Source organism: Oscarella lobularis, chromosome 5 (assembly GCF_947507565.1).
Source record: "Oscarella lobularis chromosome 5, ooOscLobu1.1, whole genome shotgun sequence".
In the NCBI taxonomy this organism is placed as follows: Eukaryota; Metazoa; Porifera; class Homoscleromorpha; order Homosclerophorida; family Oscarellidae; genus Oscarella; species Oscarella lobularis.
This window is the reverse complement of record NC_089179.1, coordinates 1,843,790-1,867,546: the sequence shown is the minus strand read 5'-3', so window position 1 is coordinate 1,867,546 and position 23,757 is coordinate 1,843,790. Positions and strand designations below refer to the sequence as shown.

Below are 23,757 nucleotides of genomic sequence, written 5' to 3'. Positions count from 1 at the left end.
AAGGCGACGCAAAGAAGTATCGGCCGGATGTTAGGGGAAAATCGCATTCATTCGACTCGGCCCATTCGATTCGATCCTTCGTCGCCCTCAACGTGACCCTGGAAGGAGGTACCGGAGACGTCGCGGAGGACCGATCAGGACACTCCTGAGAACCCCTGAGGACCCCTGAGGACACTCCGATCAGCATTTCGTTAGCGCACGCACAATTTTAGGCCTGCTGCGAAGAAAAAGAAACGTAATGCCTCTAAACGTCATTCGAGGACTAATTCGTGGCGCACGGCGCGGCAATATGACGCCCAAATGCGGAAACATAATATTTTATAAAGGTACGAATCTTTTCTAAGCCGTTCAAAGGTAGAAGGTAGATTGAAGAATTCTTCAGGACGAGGAGCCAAATCGACGGTTGCTACCATACCAATAAAGGTATGCACGACGTCGTAGTGCATTTGTTATGTAGATTCTAGCTCGAAACATGCAGGAAGATGATACATGGTTCAAAGACATAAAGTGCCGGAATATGTCGTACCAGATTTGACGGGATTCCAGGTTCGATTGCAAAATTTGGCCAGACTATGTGGGCGCCGAATTACCCTACCTCACTTTTCTAGACCTTACGTATCATACAAATTCTTCGTTTTCCTCTTCACGGAGAATGTAGCCAGTGCTATATGCCTCTAAGAGTCTTCGTCTTAGGATAACAGAAATTAGACACAGAATGCAAAGAAATTCTCTTACTTCATTCTTGCTGATTCTGCGGCAAGAGCTGCTACGCCATGCTGCTCCAGTCGTTCCTTCATCGCCTTGAAAATTAATACGTCGATTAATTAATAGAAAGCGAAATAATGAGAAATCAAGCATTACATTTGTCAACGAAGGGGCCAGTTTCCAGACAAAAAATGGCAGACAGACAGGCTGTCCATTAACATATATTGCGCTTTACCGGCTTTTTTACCTATCAGCGGAAACAGTTATGAGTCAATCATGTCGACGTTATACTTTATATCGACAAGACACGACGGATAGTTCGCACGACAATAGCGCTGTGATTGAGCGAGCTGAACCTGAGTAGCAGTGCATCTTGGCAAGGCTCTCGCCCGAGTAAAAATCAATAAGCGACTTATCTGAGCAGCTCGCTCCATAAATACCCGAACGATCAAACGCCATCTAAGAGAACAGAAGCAAATTCTCGTGAGAACTATTTCGCGTTTTTTACAGGGCTGTCTCCAGAAAGGTAGTCGCTCGATCGGTTGCACGATTCTCCTCATGGGGAAAAGACCTTGGCTTGAACGCGCCGCACGGCAGGGCGTCCTCGCTGTACATGCAGGCATGTCTGTGTTTTCATAGCTGCTCTGTTATTTGTGTATTTAGCGACGTTTGTTAGTCTATACCGCCCTCGGATCACGCGTGATCCAGTCCCCGACTTGCCTTATACACCGTCAAGTTCATCATCGAAGGTGAGTCCTACATGTAGCTATTACCGCATAACGAGGAAGTTCGATCACGCGAAAAGAAACGCTCCATCTAGCCGAGAAGGCGCGCAGAACATTTGTTTTGTAGGACAGATGAATTTGCTTCGAGCCGTCGTTCTAGCCTTGTGGCTTTGGACTGCAGCTTCTCAGAATTCGACGACGTCTGTGCCGACGACTCGGACAACACTGGAACCCACAACGCATGAAACAACGTTTGTGCCAAGTGAAAGTTCGGGTAATGAGAACGGTCTTATTCTAATCGAAACGAAAAGGCGTCCTTATCTAGATCTTTTTCCTCCGATCAACGTAACTGCTGTCGCCGTGAGCCCTTTTTCCGTCCGTGTGACGTGGGATCTCCCTTTGAATCGACCGAGTGACGACTTTCTCGAAGGATACAATGTTATGTATTATTCATTAGACGACATATTTTCACGTGGAAGCGTCATTCTTGCCAACGGAAGCACGCTCCAGACAACGATAGAAAATCTAAAGCCATTCAGACGCTACGCCGTCTCTGTAGCAATCAAAGTTACGGGATTGGGAAACCTTGAATGGAGTAATTTCTCCCGGTCAGTAATCGTCAGAACGAAACCGTCAAGTACGTGGAGACCAATTTTTCCATGCATTGACGACACGTTTTTTGCCAGGTCCTTCAACGCCTGCTCGTAACGTCAGAGTACTCGTCGTCGGTCAGACGTTCGCCTCTATTGCATGGGAGAAGCCGGATCCCGACGGGTTCAATGGAATTCTGACCGACTATAAAGTCGAACTTACAGACGAAGCGAATAATAGGACGTTTATCGATCACGTCGGCGACAATGGAACGTGGTTGAATTTCACGAATCTGTTCCCGCTCCGCGAATACGACGTACGAGTGTTTGTAATCAACACGGAGGGTGAAGGGCCTCCAAGCACAGAAACGGTGAAATTTCGAACGAAGGCGCCTTGTAAGCATTTCTCCTGTCAGATTAGGTTGTGATGCGAAAAATGCTAATTTAGTGTTTGAGTTTGCGCCTGAAAATATTTCTGCCGCCGTCTTGTCTTCTACTGCCGTTTTGGTCGAGTGGTCGCCTCTAAACGATGTCGAATTTCCGGACAATTTCACCACATCTGGCGATTTCACCACGTCTGACGATTCCGACATTGTCACCGGCTACAGCATATATTATCATGCGGACGGAGAGTCGCTGCGAAGACGATACGACGTCAACGACGTCGATGTGAACAACGCAACGCTGACAGGTCTTAGACCGTTTACCTACTACACGATCACGATGGATGCTGCTACCGAAAGAAGCTTGAGTGTTGAAAGACCGGATCCTCCTCTGAGAGTTCGGACGGAAGAGGACGGTCAGATAAATTATTTACATTTTCTCTTTCAGGATTGACCTTCTCATAGTTCCTAAAGCACCGCGTCTTTTGTCAGTTGCACGAGAGTGTCGCGGCTGCAAACCGGCTCAGCTTAGCGTTCGTTGGGAAACTCTCTCTATCGCCGATCGAAATGGAGTGATCACCGCTTATGAGATTAACTACGTAGGAGACGAGTTCGATACCGATCCGCATTCTTTCAATGTTAGCGAAAACGTTAATTCTTCGACTCTATCTGCCCTGGAAGAGTACGTAGTTTATGACGTCAAAATTCGAGCTTATACAAGCGCTGGTCCGGGTCTTTTCTCTGCAAATCTTTCTGAGAGAACTTATGCAGGTCTGTAAATGAATCAATTATGTCATTGTTATTTAATTAGAGTTGACTTGTTCTGTAGCTCGTCCTGCAAGTCCGGTAGTTCTCTCTATTCAGAATCTCAGTTCCAATTCCAGCATTGACGGTTTGGCTGGTCTCAATCTGACTTGGTCTAACCCTCCTCCAAGAGATCATAATGGATTGTTTGTGGGAATACGCATTTATTTCTATTGTTCTTCCAGTTACGACCTCAATCAAACGATGTGTGATTGCGCTGGCGAAACGGCTTCTTTGAAGAGCGGAACAGAATTTGTAATCACCAACTTGACAAGGTTCGAATCCCGACCCTTCTCATCTTGATATTATTGAGACTTGTTTTCTAGTTACTCGTGGTACGACGTTATTGTTTACGCAGTATCTCAAGATGGACTAGGAGGATCAGAATACATGAGCTGGTCTCATCCAAGTATTATTTTAACAGCAGAAGACAGTAAGGCAGACTCTGTACATTAGCGTGATTTATTTATGTTTTAATGAAAAGGACCAACTGGCGCTCCCCGGAATATGTCCGTTGTTGGAATCGTTGGAGGAAAGGAACTTTTAGTGACTTGGACCGAGCTGCTGTGTACTGTGGTCAACGGACTGCTAGAGAAGTACGTTATTTACTATCGAAGAGAGAACGAATCAGCGGTGCCAAGTGATATCCAATCTGTGACTGTATCTCCAAGTTCTACAGTATGAATGATTCTCGAGTAATAATCGTAATCTAATTCGCTTATTAGAGTTACACTTTATCAAACTTCTTGGCGAGTATTCAGTGTGGATGCGGGCTTTTACAGGTGCGGGAGGAGGTCTCCCTACTCCAATTGTCAGAGCGCGGACAACTAGAGGTAAGGCTTTTCTCTACCTCTATCAATGGCTAAGTCAGTGTTACTCTTCAGTTTGCGAATGTTATTTACCGGGTTCGATGAACGAAAATTGTAACCTGACGACGGGCCAATGTTTGTGCCGCGACGGCGCCGATGGACACAACTGTGACGCATGCATTCTATCACGAAAGCCATTCTTAAATATAACCGAATGTCTTGGTATGAGTCATACTGTATTAGCAATCGAAACAATCTTTTATCTTAATTTTTTCCATAGAAACAATTGACAACACTCCTTTCAACTGTCTCGATCCTCCTCGAGGGTGGCCAGATCAGTGCAACGACGTGGCTCTACCGTCGCGACCGCCAGCTCGCCTTCACGTCAGCGAAACGATACTCTCCGGCGACAGAGCTCTGCGAGATCACGTCAGCATATACTGGAACGGTTGGACATGCTTCTTCACGTGCCCACTAACGTACACGTGGAAAGTCTATATTCTTGAGCGTCGAGACGACTTTCTCGAGATACCGCCTCGATTTAGTCAGTCTCACCGAATCGATCCTCGTCATCCCATTTTCATTCAGTCATTCATTCATCCTTTGTCCGGAATGAATCTTATTGAACTGACTGTCGCTCACGGCTCCTCTACCTCAGTCGTTCGAAGTCTCATCTTGGTAGACACAGTGGAAGGTTCCTCGGTTGCCTTATCTACTCGTCACAAGCTTCAGTTCACGTCTGCTGAATACAAAAACTGGCAAACAGATCAACTTCGACCAGATCTCAGTGTTAGCTGGGAAAATCATTTCTATAATACGTATATCAAGAGGAATCCGTCGCTGTTATTTCCTATTGAACCACCTCAGTTTGGATACGACGTCGTCACTCCGCCATTGTCGCTTTCCGGCATTCAAACGTATAATTATTCGGGAATCATGTCTTTTGAACTGTCTCTTTATCAGAGCAACACTACGTACGAGCGGCTGATCGCATCTCAGAATTTCACCGCTCTGTATCAGAACTGGGTCTATAGTCATCCGACTTCCTTTCGATCGGGTGAAACATACGAAGTTCAGATGACGGCGAAAGACATCTTTGGACACCATGCGTTCAGTTCGGCTTTGATTCACACAGACTTCACTCCGCCGTCGATTACCGACGTTATCGTGTGGAGACGCAATCGAAGTCCTATCAAAGATTTAGATTTTTGCTCGCGTGGTCGAACTGGATCGGTGTTCACTCTCGAATTGACGGCAATGGATGAGGAGAGCGGGATCGAAACGATCGAATGGACCATCTCAGAGACAAAGAGTTCATCGACGAGCAAAGGACGCACCGGTACAATTTCTTCGCAAAATCAGGTAACGTTTGTTTTTGAATGTACGTCGGTATCTAGTCCAAGTCATTTTGTGATTGTCTAGTCTCAATGTTTTGATCGTGACGAGTCTTCAACTTGCTATTGTGCTACCGACGGTGCGTGCGTTTTGAAAACGTTCACGTCTGGGCTTGAAGGATTAGAAACGCTTTTGAATAGCAACAGGTTCTACCTGACGATTCGGGCGAATAGTCGATCTGGATTGACAGCGACATGGGAGAAAGAAAATGTCGTGGCTAGGATAGCGGCAATATCTCCCACACTCGAAGGCTTGACTCCAGCCAGTAGAACGATGACGGTTACGTGGTCACTTCGCGGCTCTCCAACGAGATTTCTTGTGATTACGAGATTTCTTGTGATTGTGTGCCAAACAGAATGTGACACTTGTTTGGAAGTGAGCGTTTACGGATCGCAACGTGAAACAGTGGTTCCCTATTTAAAGCCCGCGACCGCGTATAAAGTCCAGATTAAAGCGTTTGAAGGAGACAACTCGGGTTTGAGTGAAGCTGGTGAGACAAAGACGAAAGAAGACAGTAAGTGCAATAGACTAAGGCTCATATATATATACGTGCCAACTGTCGGTGATTCTACGTAGTTCCAGAACGGAGTCCTGCCGATATTTTTGTTGCGACCCTACCTGATAAAGAAGCTCTTGTAGTTTGGAAACCACCTGATCCGTCTGAGCAAAACGGCAACATCACGAAGTACAAAGTAGCAGTCGAGATTGAATACAGTTTAGAGCAGTGGGTTTTGGCACAAGCCGAAATTGTCATCGTCGCACCGCAGACAAACGCCACTGTGAGAAATCTCTTCTCTCGGCAAAAGTATCGAGTGCGAGTTGGCGCGGCAACGGCAGTTGGCTTCGGGCCACTGTCAGACCCCTACGAATTCATCACTCCGGAAGACGGTAAAAAGAGCTCAAGGTAATGATTTTTTTCAATTGATGTTCTCTTACAGTTCCTGACGAGCCACCAGCAAACGTTTCGCTGGCTCGCACTACAAAAAGCAGCATAACGATTTCTTGGGAAGCGATACCTAGCAATAGTCGCAACGGTGTTCTTCGCGACTACGTCGTCACGTACATCCCTCAGGAGGGCGGTGAATCTGAGGAAACAGTAACGGTGCCCGGAACGGAGACGTCCGCTACGTTTAGCGGTCTTCTACCGTTCACGTTTTATATCGTCAGAGTGAGCGGTAGAACGAGCAAGGGCCTCGGTCCGGTCAGCGACGATCTCATAGTGCGAACGAGCGAAGACAGTAAGGATTATTATTCTCGGAATTACGGAGAATTGATTTCCTTTTTTTGTAGTTATCGGTCCTCCTTCATTCGGACAAGCTTATCCTGTGAGCTCGACAGCGATATCCATGAGCTGGACGGCACCGTTGGAACCTCGCGGCGAGATTTTGGATTATCGCATTTTTGTATTTTCATCGTCAAATCGTCGCCGGCGCGATTTGGTGTCGTTGGCCTCTTTCGCCAACCTAACGGCTCAAAGAGACGAAAGTAATATAATTATATCCAACCTTACGGAAGGGACGAACTATTCGATCTACATGCAAGCACGAACGTCGCAGGGACTAGGCGAAAAGAGCGCTCTCGTTCACGTCGCAACTCCAACGCAAAGTCAGTAAATTATTTGTATTGGTTTCTATATTTCAACGTTTTTTTCAGTTCCTGAAGCTCCGCGAGGTCTGACGGCACGGTCAGATACGCCGAAAAGCATTTCAGTGTCGTGGCTAGCTCCGTCGGTTGGCAAGATCTCGCGCTACGTAATAGTGTACAGCGCAGATAATCAGAGGGGAAGAAAGCAGAACGTGACGACGTCAGAAAAGTCTTACGAACTCGATAGCTTGTCTCCGTACACTCTCTATCGGATTGAAGTGAATGCCGAAGGTGGAAATGCAAGTGCCGTCACGTTTGCCTATACACTCGAAGGAAGTACGTGTATAGAAATTGTACAGAGGACATACAAAATATTTTGTTTTTGTCACGCAGCTCCTGGACCGCTTGGATTGTTTCGAATTCCCGACGTTGGCGCATCGTCCGTCCTTCTCGAATGGGAGCCGCCTAGATCACCAAACGGTCGGATTGCATATTCCTATCGCATTACTGAAACGGCTACCGGATGGACGACAGACATTGATCTGCGTCCGGACGAACTTGGCTTGCCCGATGGCCGATTTTTTCGATGGAGACTCGCCAATTTGACGGGATACACGGAATATCAGTTGTCTATGCGAGCCTTCAACATTCTCTTCCATCACCGAGGTCTTACGTCAGACTTACTTGTCATACGCACCAATCAAGGAAGTAGGAACCAATAAACGAGGTTTAGTAGTCTCGATTTGATTTGGGGTTTTAGAGCCAGGTCCTCCTGATGCCGTTCAAGTTGATGCGACGAGGCGAGGGACTCTACTTGTCTCGTGGTCTCCACCGAAGAAACCCAACGGTATTATCACTTTGTACGAGATCACCACGCAGTGGGCCAACGCAACGGGAACACCAATAACATTCACAATCATTCACGAGAACAGTCCAACGACACGGTTCCAAGAAGTAGAAGGACTCCAATATCCGGCGCAGTATTCCGTCATTATTCGAGCAAGGACGATATCGGGAGAGGGAGCTGGTAGCAAGCCATTCCTAATGTTTACAAAATTTGTAGATCCCGATGATAGGACACCACGCAATGTCAGTCATTGGGATCTTACGTCGACGTCGGTGACTTTGACGTGGGAGCGACCGTTGTATCGGAATCTGCTGAACTATACACTTACTATTCGAATAGACCGATCTCTTCCGTTCCTTGAGCAGGTTATCAATGCTAATGAGACGAATGCACGTGTAAGAGAGCTGAAGCCGAATACCCTTTTCTCGGCTACACTAGTTCCGGGTTACGCGGACGGATCACTTGGAGACATATCTGATCTTCATTATTTTCAGACGCTTCCATCTGGTTAGCTAATTTCGAAATCGTTTTTTGATTGTAATAATGGTTGTTAGCTCCGTCGTCTGCACCGCGAAATTTCACTGTCAGTCAAACAAACGAAAGCTCGACGCTTTTTCTGAGTTGGATTTCGCCTTTGGAATCAGACTTGAACGGCGTATTGTGCCGCTACGTCGCGCGGTACTCTCCGGTAAACAGTCCCGATGATAAAATATCTATAGACATTGGCGCTGGAGAGCACGAAGCGCTGCTTAAAGAACTAATGCCGTATACCGTGTATGACGTAGAAATCGCGGCAAGAACGTGTAGTGTCATTGCTCAAGGTCCTTTCGCTTCTCGAAGAAACAGAACTAGAGAAGGAGGTTTATCACAAAAATTATCTTTTTATTCCTTTAATTAATTATTGAATTCTCTTTAGTCCCTGATAAACCAGACATTAGAGTGGTTGGCAGGAATTCGACGTGGGTGAAACTCGCGTGGGAAGTCAAGCCTAATGGCATTCTGCTTCGAGTGGAAGCAGACATATCGTTGGATCAAGGTCACGTATACAATACTTCAAACGTGACTGGTGAAGCGGAATTCTTTGGTCTCGAGCCTTACCATCGCTATACCGTGCGTATTCGTGCACATTCCGGGCGAGGAGCGGGTGCATTTGGTACTCAAAACGTTTCTACGTGCGAAGCAGGTACATATGAGCGTGGTTATAATTGAGTATGTCCACTGTTCTTTATTCCAGCCCCCCAGTCCGCGGCTGTGATTCACACTTGCGAAGCTCTTCAGGGAGATCAAGGCAAAGTGAAGGCGATTCGATTAAATTACACGGACATTTCTATGTCTGACTGGCGTGGTGAACGTCGAGGTTACCGTGTCAATTTGTTCAAGGGCAACGAAACGGGCATGATTGGGAAAGTCTTTAATGATACCAAGTACGTCGGGAAAACGGTCGGTGGATCAGATGTCTTGGACCTCGATGAGTCTACAATTGATATCGATCAGCGGTACACGGTAACTATGGAAGCTGAAACTGTCGCTGATTGCGGACAAGCAAACGTCGGTCCGAGTAGTGATTTTTGCCAGCTCCTTATTCCGGCGCCCATCAGTCTAGGATCTGAGGGTAAAGCACGTGTATCGCTGTTTCTTTTTCGTTTTTATTTATGCCCGTTTAGAGAGTGACATGACGATGGTCATTGCAGTAGCTGTTTCTCTAGTCGTACTGGTACTAATCGTACTTGTGATTGTTGTAATCTGCGTGCGAAAGAGACGTCGTCAGGCAAAATTGGAAATCATGCAGCTACAAGACATGCAGGAGCAAAACTTGAACAACGGAGAAGCTCACTGGCTCATGGCGTGGCCAACGTACGACGAATTCCAATTCCGCAAGGACCGTCTCCAAATCGCAGAAGAACTCGGCGAAGGTCAATTTGGAAAAGTCTATTTCGCCTGGGCTACGGGTATCGTCAGAGGCGAAGAAAGAACGCAAGTTGCCGTAAAAACGATGAAGCGAGGATCGTCGCAGGAAACGGCTGAAGATTTCCGAAAGGAAATGGAAATCATGATGGACTTCGATCATCCGAACATTGTCCGTCTTCTGGGAATCTGCACGCGCGACGAACCTCTCTATCTCATCACGGAACTGATGAAACACGGCGACTTGAAGGCCTACATTCGAAAAGCTCGTCCCAACGAGACGCATCCGCGTCCTTTTCTCTCGATCGCGCAACTGATCGACATCGCCACTCAGGCAGCATCCGGCGCCGCCTATCTCGCGTCGCGCAAGTTCGTTCATCGTGACATCGCCGCGCGAAACTGTCTCGTCGGCGAAGACGACGATCAATTGTCGGTGAAGATCTCCGATTTTGGAATGGCGAGAGATGTGTATCAGGAAGAGTATTATCGTCGCAGAGGCGGCATGATGCCGATTCGATGGATGGCGCCGGAAGCGATCACCGACGGGAAATACACAGTCGAATCGGACGTCTGGTCTCTAGGTGTTCTTTTATGGGAGATCTTCGTGTTTGGCTATCAGCCGTATTTTGGTAAAAGCAACGAGCAAGTAATCGGCGGCATTCTTCAGGGTAGCTTGAGTTTGGAGTGTCCGCCGCTTTGTCCCCGGTCCGTGTTCCAGCTTATGCTTCGCTGCTGGGAGAGGAATCCGTCCGAAAGAATCGCGTCAGAAGTTGTGGCCAGCGCTTTGCAGAATATGAGAGATTTGGGCGACACGTCTGCGAGTTATCTAGATATGACTCCAACTCAATCAAAGCCGCCTGTTCAAGTGGATTACACGCCGATGAGTCCCGTCACTCCTTCTGGCACGAAATTGGATCCCATGTTCGAAGAAGAAGCTCTGTTGTCTCAGTCAAAAAGCGCTTACTTAGATATGAGTGGTGGCGATGTTCCTTCTGCGCCGAGCGGTCAGAAGCGTAATGCGAACGTGGAAGTTCCACGGAAAGAGCGCGAGGAGGTGGAACAAAATAAAAAGAAATTGGCATCTAGGAATCCGGCCGCTTACGCGAATGTCACGGTCAGCACAGACGATTTGGATTCTCCAAAAGCAGCGGCCGCAGAAACTGGCAGTACCGGTAAGGATGATATTTGGCCTATAGTACTTGAAAGTATTTGAAAATCCGCCGTACACCGGTGTTTCGTCTAAACCGACAACCGTACTTGTAGAATTGCCGTAGATAAACCTTTCTGTTTCATTGCACGCGCATACAACAGCACAAAGCATACAGTAGACTACTTAGTACCGGTAGCTAGTCGTTACAGTCATATTTATCATGCATGCTGCATAGCTGCTACGGTCGATCTGTCTGGAATTTTTGCTAGTCTTTGTATTACGATTATTTTAGAAAAAGTTTTAGTGTTCTTGCATCGGCAGATATTTAGATAAGCATATGCTATATCGTCTTGTCTCGCGCCACGACTACTGTCGTAATAGCTCGAGGTGTCGTAACGCTGCATCTGCTCTCTAAGCTAAATCTGCTCTCTTCTCCAGTATCTATAATCGTAATCGTGGAAAATCTCCTCATCCGGCAATTAGAGATGCTCTGCTCTTCCCTATACGGCGACGTCACTGTTCAAGTAAATGGATTCTACTCGAATCGATTAGAGGCCGTTTCTCAGAGTGGGCACTTAATTCGTATCGATACTGGAGAGATGGTTTCAAAGTCTAATTCAAAGCGTTTCTTAGCCTGTTTCACAAGTCACTCTTTGGACGACGTGTATTCGACCGGTCGGTCGTTTTGCCGCAACTGTCTGTCCCGGAAAGGAGACAGAAACGGTAAGAGAAGTCGCGTGCTTTATCAAGGCAAGCATGTTTTACCGTGATTTTTTACTTGAAGCAGTATTCATTGAATTTATTTCTGCATCAGTCTTGCTTACGTTATTCTTATCTTTTCTATTTCTTATTCTAAGAGTAAGTGTGAGCTGATGTCAGTGGTAATTAGAAGTCTGAGCGCGTGTTTTATAGATGAGGATGGCGCAACATCGATCAAGGGTAGAAGAAGGAGTGTTGGAGGTAGCACTCTAATTTTTGACGTCTTTTGATAGGAGTTTCTTTTTCAGGCATTATTTTTTTGTCGTGGGGTCGAACCATAGATCTATGGTCGAACACTGTCGCTGGCGCGACTTGAAGCTGAAAGAGGGCCCGTTCCTCGTCATTTCTCGCATTAGGCCATTGGTATGGATTACAAGTAGACCGTTGTGGCATCGGTGCTCTTCCAATTGCGCAGTTTCGGTTTGTTTCTCGCCTGCATTCGCTAAGGCGACGCGAAGATGTATCGGCCGGATGCTAGGGAAATCGCATTTCATTCGATCCTTCGTAGCGCACGCACACTTGGTCTGCGAAGAAAAAGAAACGTCATGCCTCTAAACGTAATTTGAGGACTAATTCGGGGCGCACGGCGCGCCCAAACGCGGAAACAGAATATTTTATAAAGGTACGAATCTTTTCTAAGCCGTTCAAAGGTAGATTGAAGAATTCTTCAGGACGAGGAGCCAAATCGAGGGGCTACCATACCAATAAAGGCATGCACAACGTCGTAGTGCACTTTTTATGTAGATTCTAGCTCGAAACATGCAGGAGGATGATACATACATGTAGTTCAAAGACATAAAGTGCCGGAATATGTCGTACCAGCTTTGACGGGATTCCAGGTTCGATTACAAAAATTTGCCAGACTATGTGGGCGCCGAATTACCCTACCTCACGTTTCTAGCTCAGACCTTACGTGTCATACAAATTCTTCGTTTTCCTCTTCACGGAGACTGTATATAGCCAGTGCTATATGCCTCTCTTCGTCTTAGGATAAGAGAAATTAGACACAGAATGCAAAGAAATTCTCTAACTTCATTCTTGCTGATTCTGCGGCAAGAGCTGCTACGCGATGCTGCTCTATCTCCGCCAGTCGTTCCTTCATCGCCTTGAAAATTAATACGTCGATTAATTAAATATTAATTGAAAGCGAAATAATGAGGAATCAAGCATTACATTTGTCAACGAAGGGGCCAGTTTCCAGACAAAAAATGCAGCTGAAAGACAGCCATTAGCAAATATTGCGCTTTACCTACTTTTTTACCTATCAGCGGAAACAGATATGAGTCGAGCTTTATATCGGTGATCGCGTCTCAGACAAGACACGACGGATAGTGCGCACAACAATAGCGCTGTGATTGAGCGAGCTGAACCTGAGTGGCAGTTGCATCTTGGCAAGGCTCTCGCCCAAGTAAAATTCAAAAAGCGACTTATCTGAGCAGCTCGCTCCATAAATACCCGAACGATCCAACGCCAACTAAGAGAACAGAAGCAAATACTGGTGAGAATTGTTTCAACGCAAAAAAAAGAAACACTTTGACCAATGTTCCTTCGTCGGATCCTACCTTATAGCTTCTCTTTAGTTTCCCGCTACTTATGTCATAAACCCTGTGACATCGCGTAGAAACTACAATTGCCATAGACCAGAATTCGTACCGCACGTTTCTGATTACATAAGGAAAGGCGTTTCGTTGGATGCAAGTACTTACACGTCGTGACTTCGTTCTTTGAAGTGCGAACATGACGCTGTTTCCTTTAGCTAATAAGGTTTGCGGAAGACCCGACGTGGTCATGCCGTGTGGCACTATCTGGCGTTTTTGCAGGGCTGTCTCCAGAAAGGTAGTCGCTCGATCGGTTGCACGATTCTCTTCATGGGAAAAGGCCTTGGCTCGAACGCGCCGTACCGCAGGGCGTCCTCATTGTACACATCTGTGTTTTCATAGCTGCTCTGTTATGTGTGTATTTAGCGACGTTTGCTAGTTATATACCGCCCCCAAACCCTGATCCAGTCCCCGACTGGCTCTATATACGCCGTCAAGTTCATCATCGAAGGTGAGTCCTACATATAGCTATTACCGCATAAACGCTTCATCTAGCCGAGAAGGCGCGCAAAACATTTGTTTTGTAGGACGGATGAATTTGCTTCGAGCCGTTGTTCTAGCCTTGTTGCTTTGGACGGCAGTTTCTCAGAATTCGACGACGTCTGTGCCAACGACTCGGACAACACTGGAACCTACAACGCATGAAACAACGTTTGTGCCAAGTGGAAGTTCGGATAATAAGAACGATCTGAAAAGGCAGCCTCTTTTTCCTCCGATCAACGTAGCTGCTGTCGCCGTGAGCCCTTTTTCCGTCCGTGTGACGTGGGATCTCCCTTTGAATCGACCGAGTGACGAATTTCTCGACGGATACAATGTTATGTATTATTCATTAGACGACATGTCGTCACATGGAAGCGTCATTCTTGCCAACGGAAGCACGCTCCGGACAGCGATAGAAAATCTAAAGCCATTCAGACGCTACGCCGTCTCTGTAGCAATCAAAGTTACAGAGTTAGGAAACTTTGAATGGAGTAATTTCTCCCAGGCAGTAATCGTCAGAACGAAACCGTCAAGTAAGTGGAGTCCAATTTTCGTTTTCCATGCATTGACGGCGCGTTTTTTTGCCAGATCCTTCAACGCCTGCTCTTGGCGTCAGAGTGCTCATCGTTGGTCGGACATTCGCCGCGATTGCATGGGACAAGCCGGATCCCGACGGGTTCAATGGAATTCTGACCGACTATAAAGTTGAACTTACGGACGAGGCGAATAATAGGACGTTTATCGATCACGTCGGCGACAATGGAACGTGGTTGAATTTCACGAATCTGTTCCCGCTCCGCGAATACGACGTACGAGTGTTTGTAATCAACACGGAAGGCGAAGGGCCTCCAAGCACAGAAACGGTGAAATTTCGAACGAAGGCGCCTTGTAAGCATTTCTCTTGTCAGATTAGGTTGCGATGAGAAATATGCTAATTTAGTGTTTGAGTTTGCGCCTGAAAATATTACTGCTGCCGTCTTATCTTCTACTGCCGTTTTGGTCGAGTGGTCGCCTCTAAACGATGTCGAATTTCCGGACAATTTCACCTCATCTGGCGATTTCACCTCATCTGGCGATTTCACCATTGTCACCGGCTACAACATATATTATCGTGCTGATGGAGAGTCGCTGCGAAGACGATACGACGTCGACGACGTCGACGCGAGCAACGCAACGCTGACAGGTCTTAGACCGTTTACCTACTACACGATCACGATGGATGCGGCTACTGAAAGAGGCTTGAGTGTGGAAGGACCTGATCCACCTCTGAGAGTTCGGACGGAAGAGGACGGTCAGATAAATGATTCACATTTGCTCTTTCGTGATTGACCTTCTCATAGTTCCAAACGTACCGCGTCTTTTGTCAGTTGCACGAGAGTGTCGCGGCTGCAAACCGGCTCAGCTTAGCGTCCGTTGGGAAAATCTCTCTGTCGCCGATCGAAATGGGGTGATCACTGCTTATGAGATTAAATACGCAGGAGACGAGTTCGATACCGATCCGCATTCTTTCAATGTCAGCGAAAACGTTAATTCTTCGACTCTATCTGCCCTGGAAGAGTACGTAGTTTATGACGTCAAAATTCGAGCTTATACAAGCGCTGGTCCGGGTCTTTTCTCTGCAAATCTTTCTGAAAGAACTTATGCAGGTTTGTAAATGAATCATTTATGTCCTTTAATTGGAGTTGACTTGTTCTATAGCTCGTCCTGCAAGTCCGGTAGTTCTTTCTATTCAGAACGTCAGTTCCAATTCCAGCATTGACGGTTTGGCTGGTCTCAATCTGACTTGGTCTAACCCTCCTCCAAGAGATCATAATGGATTGTTTGTGGGAATACGCATTTGTTTTTATTGTTTTTCGAGTTACGACCTCAATCAAACGGCGTGTGATTGCGCTGGCGAAACGGCTTCTTTGAAGAGTGGAACAGAATTTGTAATCACCAACTTGACAAGGTTCGAATCCTGACCCTTCGTTCATCTTTATATTATTGAGACTTGCTTTCTAGTTACTCGTGGTACGACGTTTTTGTTTACGCAGTATCTCAAGATGGACCAGGAGGATCAGAATACATGAGCTGGTCTCATCCAAGTATTGTTTTAACAGCAGAAGACAGTAAGGCAGACTCTGTACATTAACCGTTATTTATTTATGTTTTAATGAAAAGGACCAACTGGCGCTCCCTGGAATATGTCCGCTGTTGGAATCGTTGGAGGAAAGGAACTTTTAGTGACTTGGACCGAGCTGCTGTGTACTGCGGTCAACGGACTGCTAGAGAAGTACGTTATTTACTATCAAAGAGAGAATGAATCGGCTATCCAATCTGTGACGGCGTCTCCAAGTTGTACAGTACGACTTATTTGCTCGACTCATAATCATAATCTTATTCGCTTAGTAGATCTACACTTTATCAAACTTGGAGCCTCTTGGCGAGTATTCAGTGTGGATGCGGGCTTTTACAGGTGCGGGAGGAGGTCTTCCTACTCCCATTGTCAGAGCGCGGACAACTAGAGGTAAGGCTTCTCTCTACCTCTACCCATCCATGGCTAAGTCAGTGTTACTCTTCAGTTTGCGAATGTTATTTACCGGGTTCGATGAACGAAAATTGTAACCTGACGACGGGCCAATGTTTGTGCCGCGACGGCGCCGATGGACACAACTGTGACGCATGCATTCTATCACGAAAGCCATTCTTAAATATAACCGAATGTCTTGGTATGAGTCATACTGTATTAGCAATCGAAACAATCTTTTATCTTAATTTTTTCCATAGAAACAATTGACAACACTCCTTTCAACTGTCTCGATCCTCCTCGAGGGTGGCCAGATCAGTGCAACGACGTGGCTCTACCGTCGCGACCGCCAGCTCGCCTTCACGTCAGCGAAACGATACTCTCCGGCGACAGAGCTCTGCGAGATCACGTCAGCATATACTGGAATGGTTGGACGTGCTTCTTCACGTGCCCACTAACGTACACGTGGAAAGTCTATATTCTTGAGCGTCGAGACAACTTTCTCGAGATACCGCCTCGCTTTAGTCAGTCTCACCGAATCGATCCTCGTTATCCCATTTTCATTCAGTCATTCATTCATCCTTTGTCCGGAATGAATCTTATTGAACTGACTGTCGATCACGGCTCCTTAACCTCAGTCGTTCGAAGTCTCATCTTGGTTGACACAGTGGAAGGTTCCTCGGTTGCTTTATCAACTCGTCACAAGCTTCAGTTCACGTCGGCCGAATACAAAAACTGGCAAACCGATCAACGTCGACAAGATCTCAGTGTTAGCTGGGAAAATCATTTCTATAATACGTATATCAAGAGAAATCCGTCGCTGTTATTTCCTATTGAACGACCTCAGTTTGGATACGACGTCGTCACACCGCCATTGTCGTTTTCCGGCATTCAAACGTATAATTATTCGGGAATCGTGTCTTTTGAACTGTCTCTTTATCAGAACAACGCTACCTGCGAGCGGCTGATCGCATCTCAGAATTTCACCGCTCTGTATCAGAACTGGGTCTATAGTCATCCGACTTCCTTTCAATCGGGCGAAACATACAAAGTTCAGATGACGGCGAAAGACATCTTTGGACACCATGCGTTCAGTTCGGCTTTGATTCACACAGACTTCACTCCACCGTCGATTACCGACGTTATCGTGTGGAGACGCAAGAGAAGTCTTATCAAAGATTTAGACTTTTGCTCAGGAGGTCGAACTGGATCGGTGTTCACTCTCGAATTTACGGCAATGGATGAGGAGAGCGGAATCGAAACGATCGAATGGACCATCTTAGAGTCAAAGAGTTCATCGGCGAGCAAAGGACGCACCGGTAAAATTTCTTCGCAAAATCAGGTAACGCTTGTTTTTGAATGTACGTACCGATAAGTATAGGTCGTTTTGTGATTGTCTAGTCTCAATGTTTTGATCGTGACGAGTCTTCAACCTGCTATTGCGCTACCGACGGTGTGTGCGTTCTGAAAACGTTCACGTCTGGGCTTGAAGGATTGGAAACGCTTTTGGATAGCAACAGGTTCTACCTGACCATTCGGGCGAATAGTCGATCTGGATTGACAGCGACATGGGAGAAAGAAAATTTCGTGACTAGGGGAGCGGTACTTTCTCCCACACTCGAAAGCTTGACACCAGCCATTAGAATGATGACGGTTACATGGTCACTTGACCGCTCTCCAACGAGATTTCTTGTGATTGTGTGCCAAACAGAATGTGAAACTTGTTTAGAAGTGAGCGTTGACGGATCGCAACGTGAAACAGTGGTTCCCGATTTAGAGCCCGTGACCACGTATAAAGTACAGATTACAGCGTTTGAAGGAAACAACTCGGGTTTGAGTGAATCTGGTGAGACGACGACGCGTGAAGACAGTACGTGCAATAAACTAAGGCTCATACGTGAACTGTCGGTGATTTTGCGTAGGTCCGGACCGGAGTCCTGTCGATATTGCGGTTGCGACTCTACCTGATAAAGAAGCTCTTGTAGTTTGGAAACCACCTGATCCGTCGCAGCAAAACGGCAACATCACGAAGTACAAAGTAGCAGTCGAGATTGAATACAGTTTAGATCAGTGGGTTTTGGCACAAGCCGAAATTGACATCGTCGCACCGCAGACAAACGCCACAGTGAGAAATCTCTTCTCTCGGCAAGAGTATCGGGTACGAGTTAGCGCGACAACGGCAGTTGGCTTCGGGCCATCGTCAGACCCCTACGAATTCACCACTCCGGAAGACGGTAAAAAGAGCTCACGGTAATGATGTTTTCTTCAATTGCCGTTCTCTTACAGTTCCCGACGAGCCACCAGCAAACGTTTCGCTGGCTCGCATTACAAAAAGCAGCATAACGATTTCTTGGGAAGCGATACCTAGCAATAGTCGCAACGGTGTTATTCGTGACTACGTCGTCACGTACGTCCCTCAGGTGGGCGGTGAATCTGAGGAAACAGTAACGGTGCCCGGAACGGAGACGTCGGCTACGTTTAGCGGTCTTCTACCGTTCACACTTTACATCCTCAAAGTGAGCGGTAGAACGAGCAAAGGCCTCGGTCCGGTCAGCGACGATCTTATAGTGCGAACGAGCGAAGGCAGTAAGGATTATTATTCTCGGAATTACAGAGAATTGATTGCATTTATTGTAGTCAGCGGTCCTCCTTCATTTGGACGAGCTTATCCTGTGAGCTTGACAGCAATATCCATGAGCTGGGCGGCACCGTCGGAACCTCGCGGCGAGATTTTGGACTATCGCATTTTTGTATTTTCATCGTCAAATCGTCGCCGGCGCGATTTGGTGTCGTTGGCCTCTTTTGCCAACTTTACCGCTCAAAGAGACGAAACTAATATAATTATATCCAACCTAACGGAAGGAACGAACTATTCGATCTACATGCAAGCACGAACGTCGCAGGAACTAGGCGAAAAGAGCGCTCTCGTTCACGTCGCAACTCCAACGCAAAGTGAGTAAATTATTTGTAGTGGTTTTCTGTATTTGAATTTTTTTTTTTTCAGTTCCTGAAGCTCCGCGAGGTCTGACGGCAAGGTCACATACGCCGAAAAGCATTTCAGTGTCGTGGCTAGCTCCGTCGGTTGGCAAGATCTCGCACTACGTAATCGTGTACAGCGTCGCAGATTATCAGAGAGGAAGAAAGCAGAACGTGACGACGTCAGAAAAGTCTTACGAACTCGATGGCTTGTCTCCGTACACTCTCTATCGAATTGAAGTGAATGCCGAAGGTGGAAATGCAAGTGCCGTCACGTTTGCCTATACACTCGAAGGAAGTACGTGTATAGAAATTGTATACAGAGGACATACGAATACTGTATTTTTTGTTTTTGTCACGCAGCTCCTGGTCCACTTGGATCGTTTCGAATTCCCGTCGTTGGCGCATCGTCCGTTTTTCTCGAATGGGAACCTCCTAGATCACCAAACGGTCGGATTGGATATTCCTATCGCATTACTCAAACGGCTAAGGGATGGTCGACAGACATTGATCTGCGTCCGGGCGAACTTAGCTCGCCGGATGGCCCATTTTTTCAATGGAGAGTCGCCAATTTGACGGGATACACGGAATATCAGTTGTCCATGCGAGCCTTCAACATTCCCTTCCATCACCAAGGTCTTACGTCAGACTTACTTGTCATACGCACCAATCAAGGAAGTAGGAACTAGTAACGATTTATTATCCTCGATTTGATTTGGGGTTTTAGAGCCAGGCCCTCCTGAGGCCGTCCGAGTTGATGCGACGAGGCGAGCGACTCTACTCCTCTCGTGGTCTCCACCGAAGACACCCAACGGTATTATCACTTTGTACGAGATCACCACGCAGTGGGCCAACGCAACGGGAACACCAAAAACATTCAAAATCATTCACGAGAACAGTCCAACGGCACGGTTTCAAGAAGTAGAAGGACTCCAATATCCGGCACAGTATTCCATCATTATTCGAGCAAGGACGATATCGGGAGAGGGAGCTGGTAGCAAGCCATTCCTAATGTTTACAAAATTTGTAGATCCCGATGATAGGACGCCACGCAATGTCAGTCATTGGGATCTTACGTCGACGTCGGTGACTTTGACTTGGCAACGACCGTTGTATCCGAATCTGCTGAACTATACTCTTGCTATTCGAATAGACCCATCTCTTCCATTCCTTGAACAGGTTATCAATGCTAATGAGACGAATGCAAGTGTAAAAGAGCTGAAGCCGAATACCCTTTTCTCGGCTACACTAGTTCCGGGTTACGCGGACGGATCACTTGGAGACACTGATCTTCATTATTTTCAGACGCCTCCATCTGGTAAGCTAATTTCGAAATCGTTTTTGTTTGTAATAATGGTTGTTAGCTCCGTCGTCTGCACCGCGAAATTTCACTGTCAGTCGAACAAACGAAAGCTCGACACTTCTTCTGAGTTGGATTTCACCTTTGGAATCTGACTTGAACGGTGTGTTGTGCCGCTACGTCGCGCGGTACTCGCCGGTAAACAGTCCTGATGACAAAAGGTCTATAAACATTGGCGCTGGAGATCACGAAGCGCTGCTTACAGAACTAATGCCGTATACCGTGTATGACGTAGAAATCGCGGCAAAAACGTGTTTAGTAATTGCTCAAGGTCCTTTCGCTTCTCGAAGACACAGAACTGGAGAAGGAGGTTTATCACAAAAATTATCTCTTATTTTTTAATTAATTACCGAATTCTCTTTAGTCCCTGATAAACCAGACATTAGAGTGGTTGGCAGGAATTCGACGTGGGTGAAACTCGCGTGGGAAGTCAAGTCTAATGGTATTCTGCTTCGAGTGGAAGTAAACATATCGTTTGATCAAGGTCACGTACACAATACTTCAAACGTGACTGGAGAAGCGGAATTCTTTGGTCTCGAGCCTTACCATCGCTATACCGTGCGTATTCGAGCGCATTCCGGGCGAGGAGCGGGTGCATTTGGTACTCAAAACGTTTCTACGTGCGAAGCAGGTATATGAGAGTGCTCATAATTGAGTATGTCATCTACTGTTCTTTATTCCAGCCCCCCAGTCCGCGGCTGTGATTCACAATTGCGAAGCTCTTCAGGGAGATCAAGGCAAAGTGAAGGCGATTCGATTAAATTACACGGACGTTTCTATGTCTGACTGGCGTGGTGAACGTCGAGGTTACCGTGTCAATTTGTTCAAGGGGAACGAAACGGGCATGATTGGGAAAGTCTTTAATGATACCAAGTACATCGGGAAAACGGTCGGTGGATCAGATGTCTTGGACCTCGATGAGTCTACGATTGACTTGGATCAGTGGTACACGGTAACTATGGAAGCTGAAACTGTCGCTGATTGCGGACAAACAAACGTCGGTCCGAGTAGTGATCTTTGCCATCTCCTTATTCCGGCGCCCGGTAAAGCACGTGTATCGCTGTTTCTTTTCCGTTTTTATTTATGCCCGTTTAGAGAGTGACATGACGATGACCATTGCAGTAGCTGTTTCTCTAGCCGTACTGGTACTAATCGTGCTTTTTGTAATCTGCGTGCGAAAGAAACATCGTCAGGCAAAAGTGGAAGTCATGCAGCCACAAGACATACAGGAGCAACACCAAAACTTGAACAACGGAGAAACTCGCTGGCTCATGGCGTGGCCAACGTACGACGAATTCCAATTCCGCAAGGACCGTCTCCAAATGGCAGAAGAACTCGGCGAAGGTCAATTTGGAAAAGTCTATTTCGCCTGGGCCACGGGCATTGTCAGAGGCGAAGAAAGAACGCAAGTTGCGGTGAAAACGATGAAACGAGGGTCGTCGCAGGAAACGGCTGAAGATTTCCGAAAGGAAATGGAAATCATGATGGACTTCGATCATCCGAACATTGTCCGTCTTCTAGGAATCTGCACGCACGACGAACCTCTCTATCTCATCACGGAACTGATGAAACACGGCGACTTGAAGGCCTACATTCAAAAAGCTCGTCCCAACGAGGTGCATCCGCGTCCTTTTCTCTCGATCGCGCAACTGATCGACATCGCCACTCAGGCAGCATCCGGCGCAGCCTATCTCGCGTCGCGCAAGTTCGTTCATCGTGACATCGCCGCGCGAAACTGTCTCGTCGGCGAAAACGACGATCAATTGTCGGTGAAGATCTCCGACTTTGGAATGGCGAGAGATGTGTATCAGGAAGAGTATTATCGTCGCAGAGGCGGCATGATGCCGATTCGATGGATGGCGCCGGAAGCGATCACCGACGGGAAATACACAGTCGAATCGGACGTCTGGTCTCTGGGCGTTCTTTTATGGGAGATCTTCGTGCTTGGCTGTCAGCCGTATTTTGGTAAAAGCAACGAGCAAGTAATCGGCGGTATTCTTCAGGGTAGCTTGAGTTTGGAGTGTCCGCCGCTTTGTCCCCGGTCCGTGTTCCAGCTTATGCTTCGCTGCTGGGAGAGGAATCCGTCTGAAAGAATCACGTCAGAAGTCGTGGCCAGCTCTTTGCAGAATATGATAGATTTGGGCGGCACGTCTACGAGTTATCTAGATATGACTCCGACTCAATCAAAGCCGCCCGTTCACGTGGATTACACGCCGATGAGTCCCGTCACTCCTTCTGGCACGAAATTGGATCCCATGTTCGAAGAAGAAGCTCTGTTGTCTCAGTCAAAAAGCGCTTACTTAGATATGAGTGGTGGCGATGTTCCTAAGAAGGAGAAAAAGAAACTGTCATCTCAAGGAACGGATTACGCCAACGCTGTGCAGGATTTATGCGGCACATCTGCGAGTTATTTAGATATGACGCCGACTCAATCAAAATTGTCCGTTCAAGAGGATTACACGCCGATGAGTCCTGCTACTCCATCTGGCACCAAATTAGAGCCCATGTTTGAAGAAGAACCTCTGTTGCCTCAATCCAAAAACGGCTACGTAGATATGAGCGGTGCTGATGTTCCTTCTGCGCCGAGCGGTCAGAAGCGTATTACGTACGTGGAAGTTCAACCGAAAGAGCGTGAAGAGGTGGAACAGAAGAAGAAATTGGCATCTCGGAATCCGGCCGCTTACGCGAATGTCACGGTCAGCACAGAGGATTTGGAAGCAGCGGCCGCAGAAACTGGCAGTACCGGTAAGGATGATATCCTATAGTGCTTGAAAGTATTTGAAAATCCGCCGTACACCGCCGTGTTTCGTCTAAGCCGACAACGTACTTGTAGAATTGCCGTGGATAAACCTTTCTGTTTCATTGCACGCGCATACAACAGCACGAAGCATACAGTATATAGACTAGTTAGTACCGGTAGTGCTGCCTGTTCTGGTCGTACATATCATGCATGCTGCGTAGCTGCTACGGTCGATCTGTCTGGAATTTTTGGTAGTCTTTGTATTACGATTATTTTAGTAAATGTTTTAGAAGTTTTAGTGTTCTTGGATATTGAGATAAGCATTATATCGGGCGCATCTTCTCTCGCGCCACGACTACAGGGGCCAGTTTCCTGAAATAAAAGAATTCGGAAATCAATACATTGCAGGAGCAGGGTTCTGCCCACATGGGCCGGCCCCGA

At 46.9% G+C, this 23,757-nt stretch overlaps 2 protein-coding genes and 1 long non-coding RNA gene across 5 annotated transcripts; 2 read left to right on the top strand and 1 right to left on the bottom strand.

The window, feature by feature from the left end:
* Positions 1-483: 483 nt before the first annotated feature.
* LOC136187777 (uncharacterized) lies at positions 484-1,780 on the bottom strand. Its single transcript, XR_010669996.1, has 3 exons — positions 862-1,780; positions 736-800; positions 484-688 (listed from the first exon to the last, which is right to left on the bottom strand). It is a non-coding gene; the product is annotated as an uncharacterized lncRNA (long non-coding RNA).
* Positions 1,781-3,743: 1,963 nt separating this feature from the next.
* Positions 3,744-11,234, top strand: LOC136187771 (uncharacterized). Its single transcript, XM_065975453.1, has 15 exons — positions 3,744-3,885; positions 3,933-4,040; positions 4,092-4,238; positions 4,297-5,378; positions 5,439-5,925; positions 5,988-6,299; positions 6,350-6,649; positions 6,702-7,016; positions 7,065-7,331; positions 7,389-7,703; positions 7,756-8,349; positions 8,397-8,702; positions 8,759-9,025; positions 9,077-9,454; positions 9,507-11,234. Exons 2-15 carry the CDS (start codon positions 3,974-3,976, stop codon positions 10,958-10,960), a joined length of 6,291 nt encoding a protein of 2,096 aa, XP_065831525.1. The 5' UTR covers positions 3,744-3,885; positions 3,933-3,973; the 3' UTR covers positions 10,961-11,234.
* Positions 11,235-12,159: 925 nt separating this feature from the next.
* Positions 12,160-23,618, top strand: LOC136187769 (uncharacterized). 3 transcript variants are annotated; one of them, XM_065975450.1, is made up of 26 exons: positions 12,160-12,278; positions 12,328-12,366; positions 12,422-12,495; positions 12,558-13,154; positions 13,237-13,705; positions 13,782-14,267; positions 14,323-14,622; positions 14,675-15,025; positions 15,075-15,380; positions 15,433-15,682; positions 15,736-15,842; positions 15,895-16,076; positions 16,126-16,240; positions 16,296-16,442; positions 16,501-17,582; positions 17,642-18,110; positions 18,163-18,474; positions 18,527-18,826; positions 18,878-19,192; positions 19,245-19,514; positions 19,580-19,894; positions 19,944-20,534; positions 20,581-20,886; positions 20,941-21,207; positions 21,260-21,619; positions 21,672-23,618. In XM_065975450.1, exons 6-26 carry the CDS (start codon positions 13,787-13,789, stop codon positions 23,339-23,341), a joined length of 8,496 nt encoding a protein of 2,831 aa, XP_065831522.1. In that variant the 5' UTR covers positions 12,160-12,278; positions 12,328-12,366; positions 12,422-12,495; positions 12,558-13,154; positions 13,237-13,705; positions 13,782-13,786; the 3' UTR covers positions 23,342-23,618. The 3 variants fall into 3 exon arrangements, with proteins under 3 accessions (XP_065831522.1, XP_065831523.1, XP_065831524.1); XM_065975451.1 differs by having other exon boundaries at positions 12,328-12,495; positions 13,237-13,420; positions 13,477-13,705; XM_065975452.1 differs by having other exon boundaries at positions 12,328-12,495; positions 20,581-20,800; positions 20,867-20,886.
* The last annotated feature ends 139 nt before the right edge of the window (positions 23,619-23,757 follow it).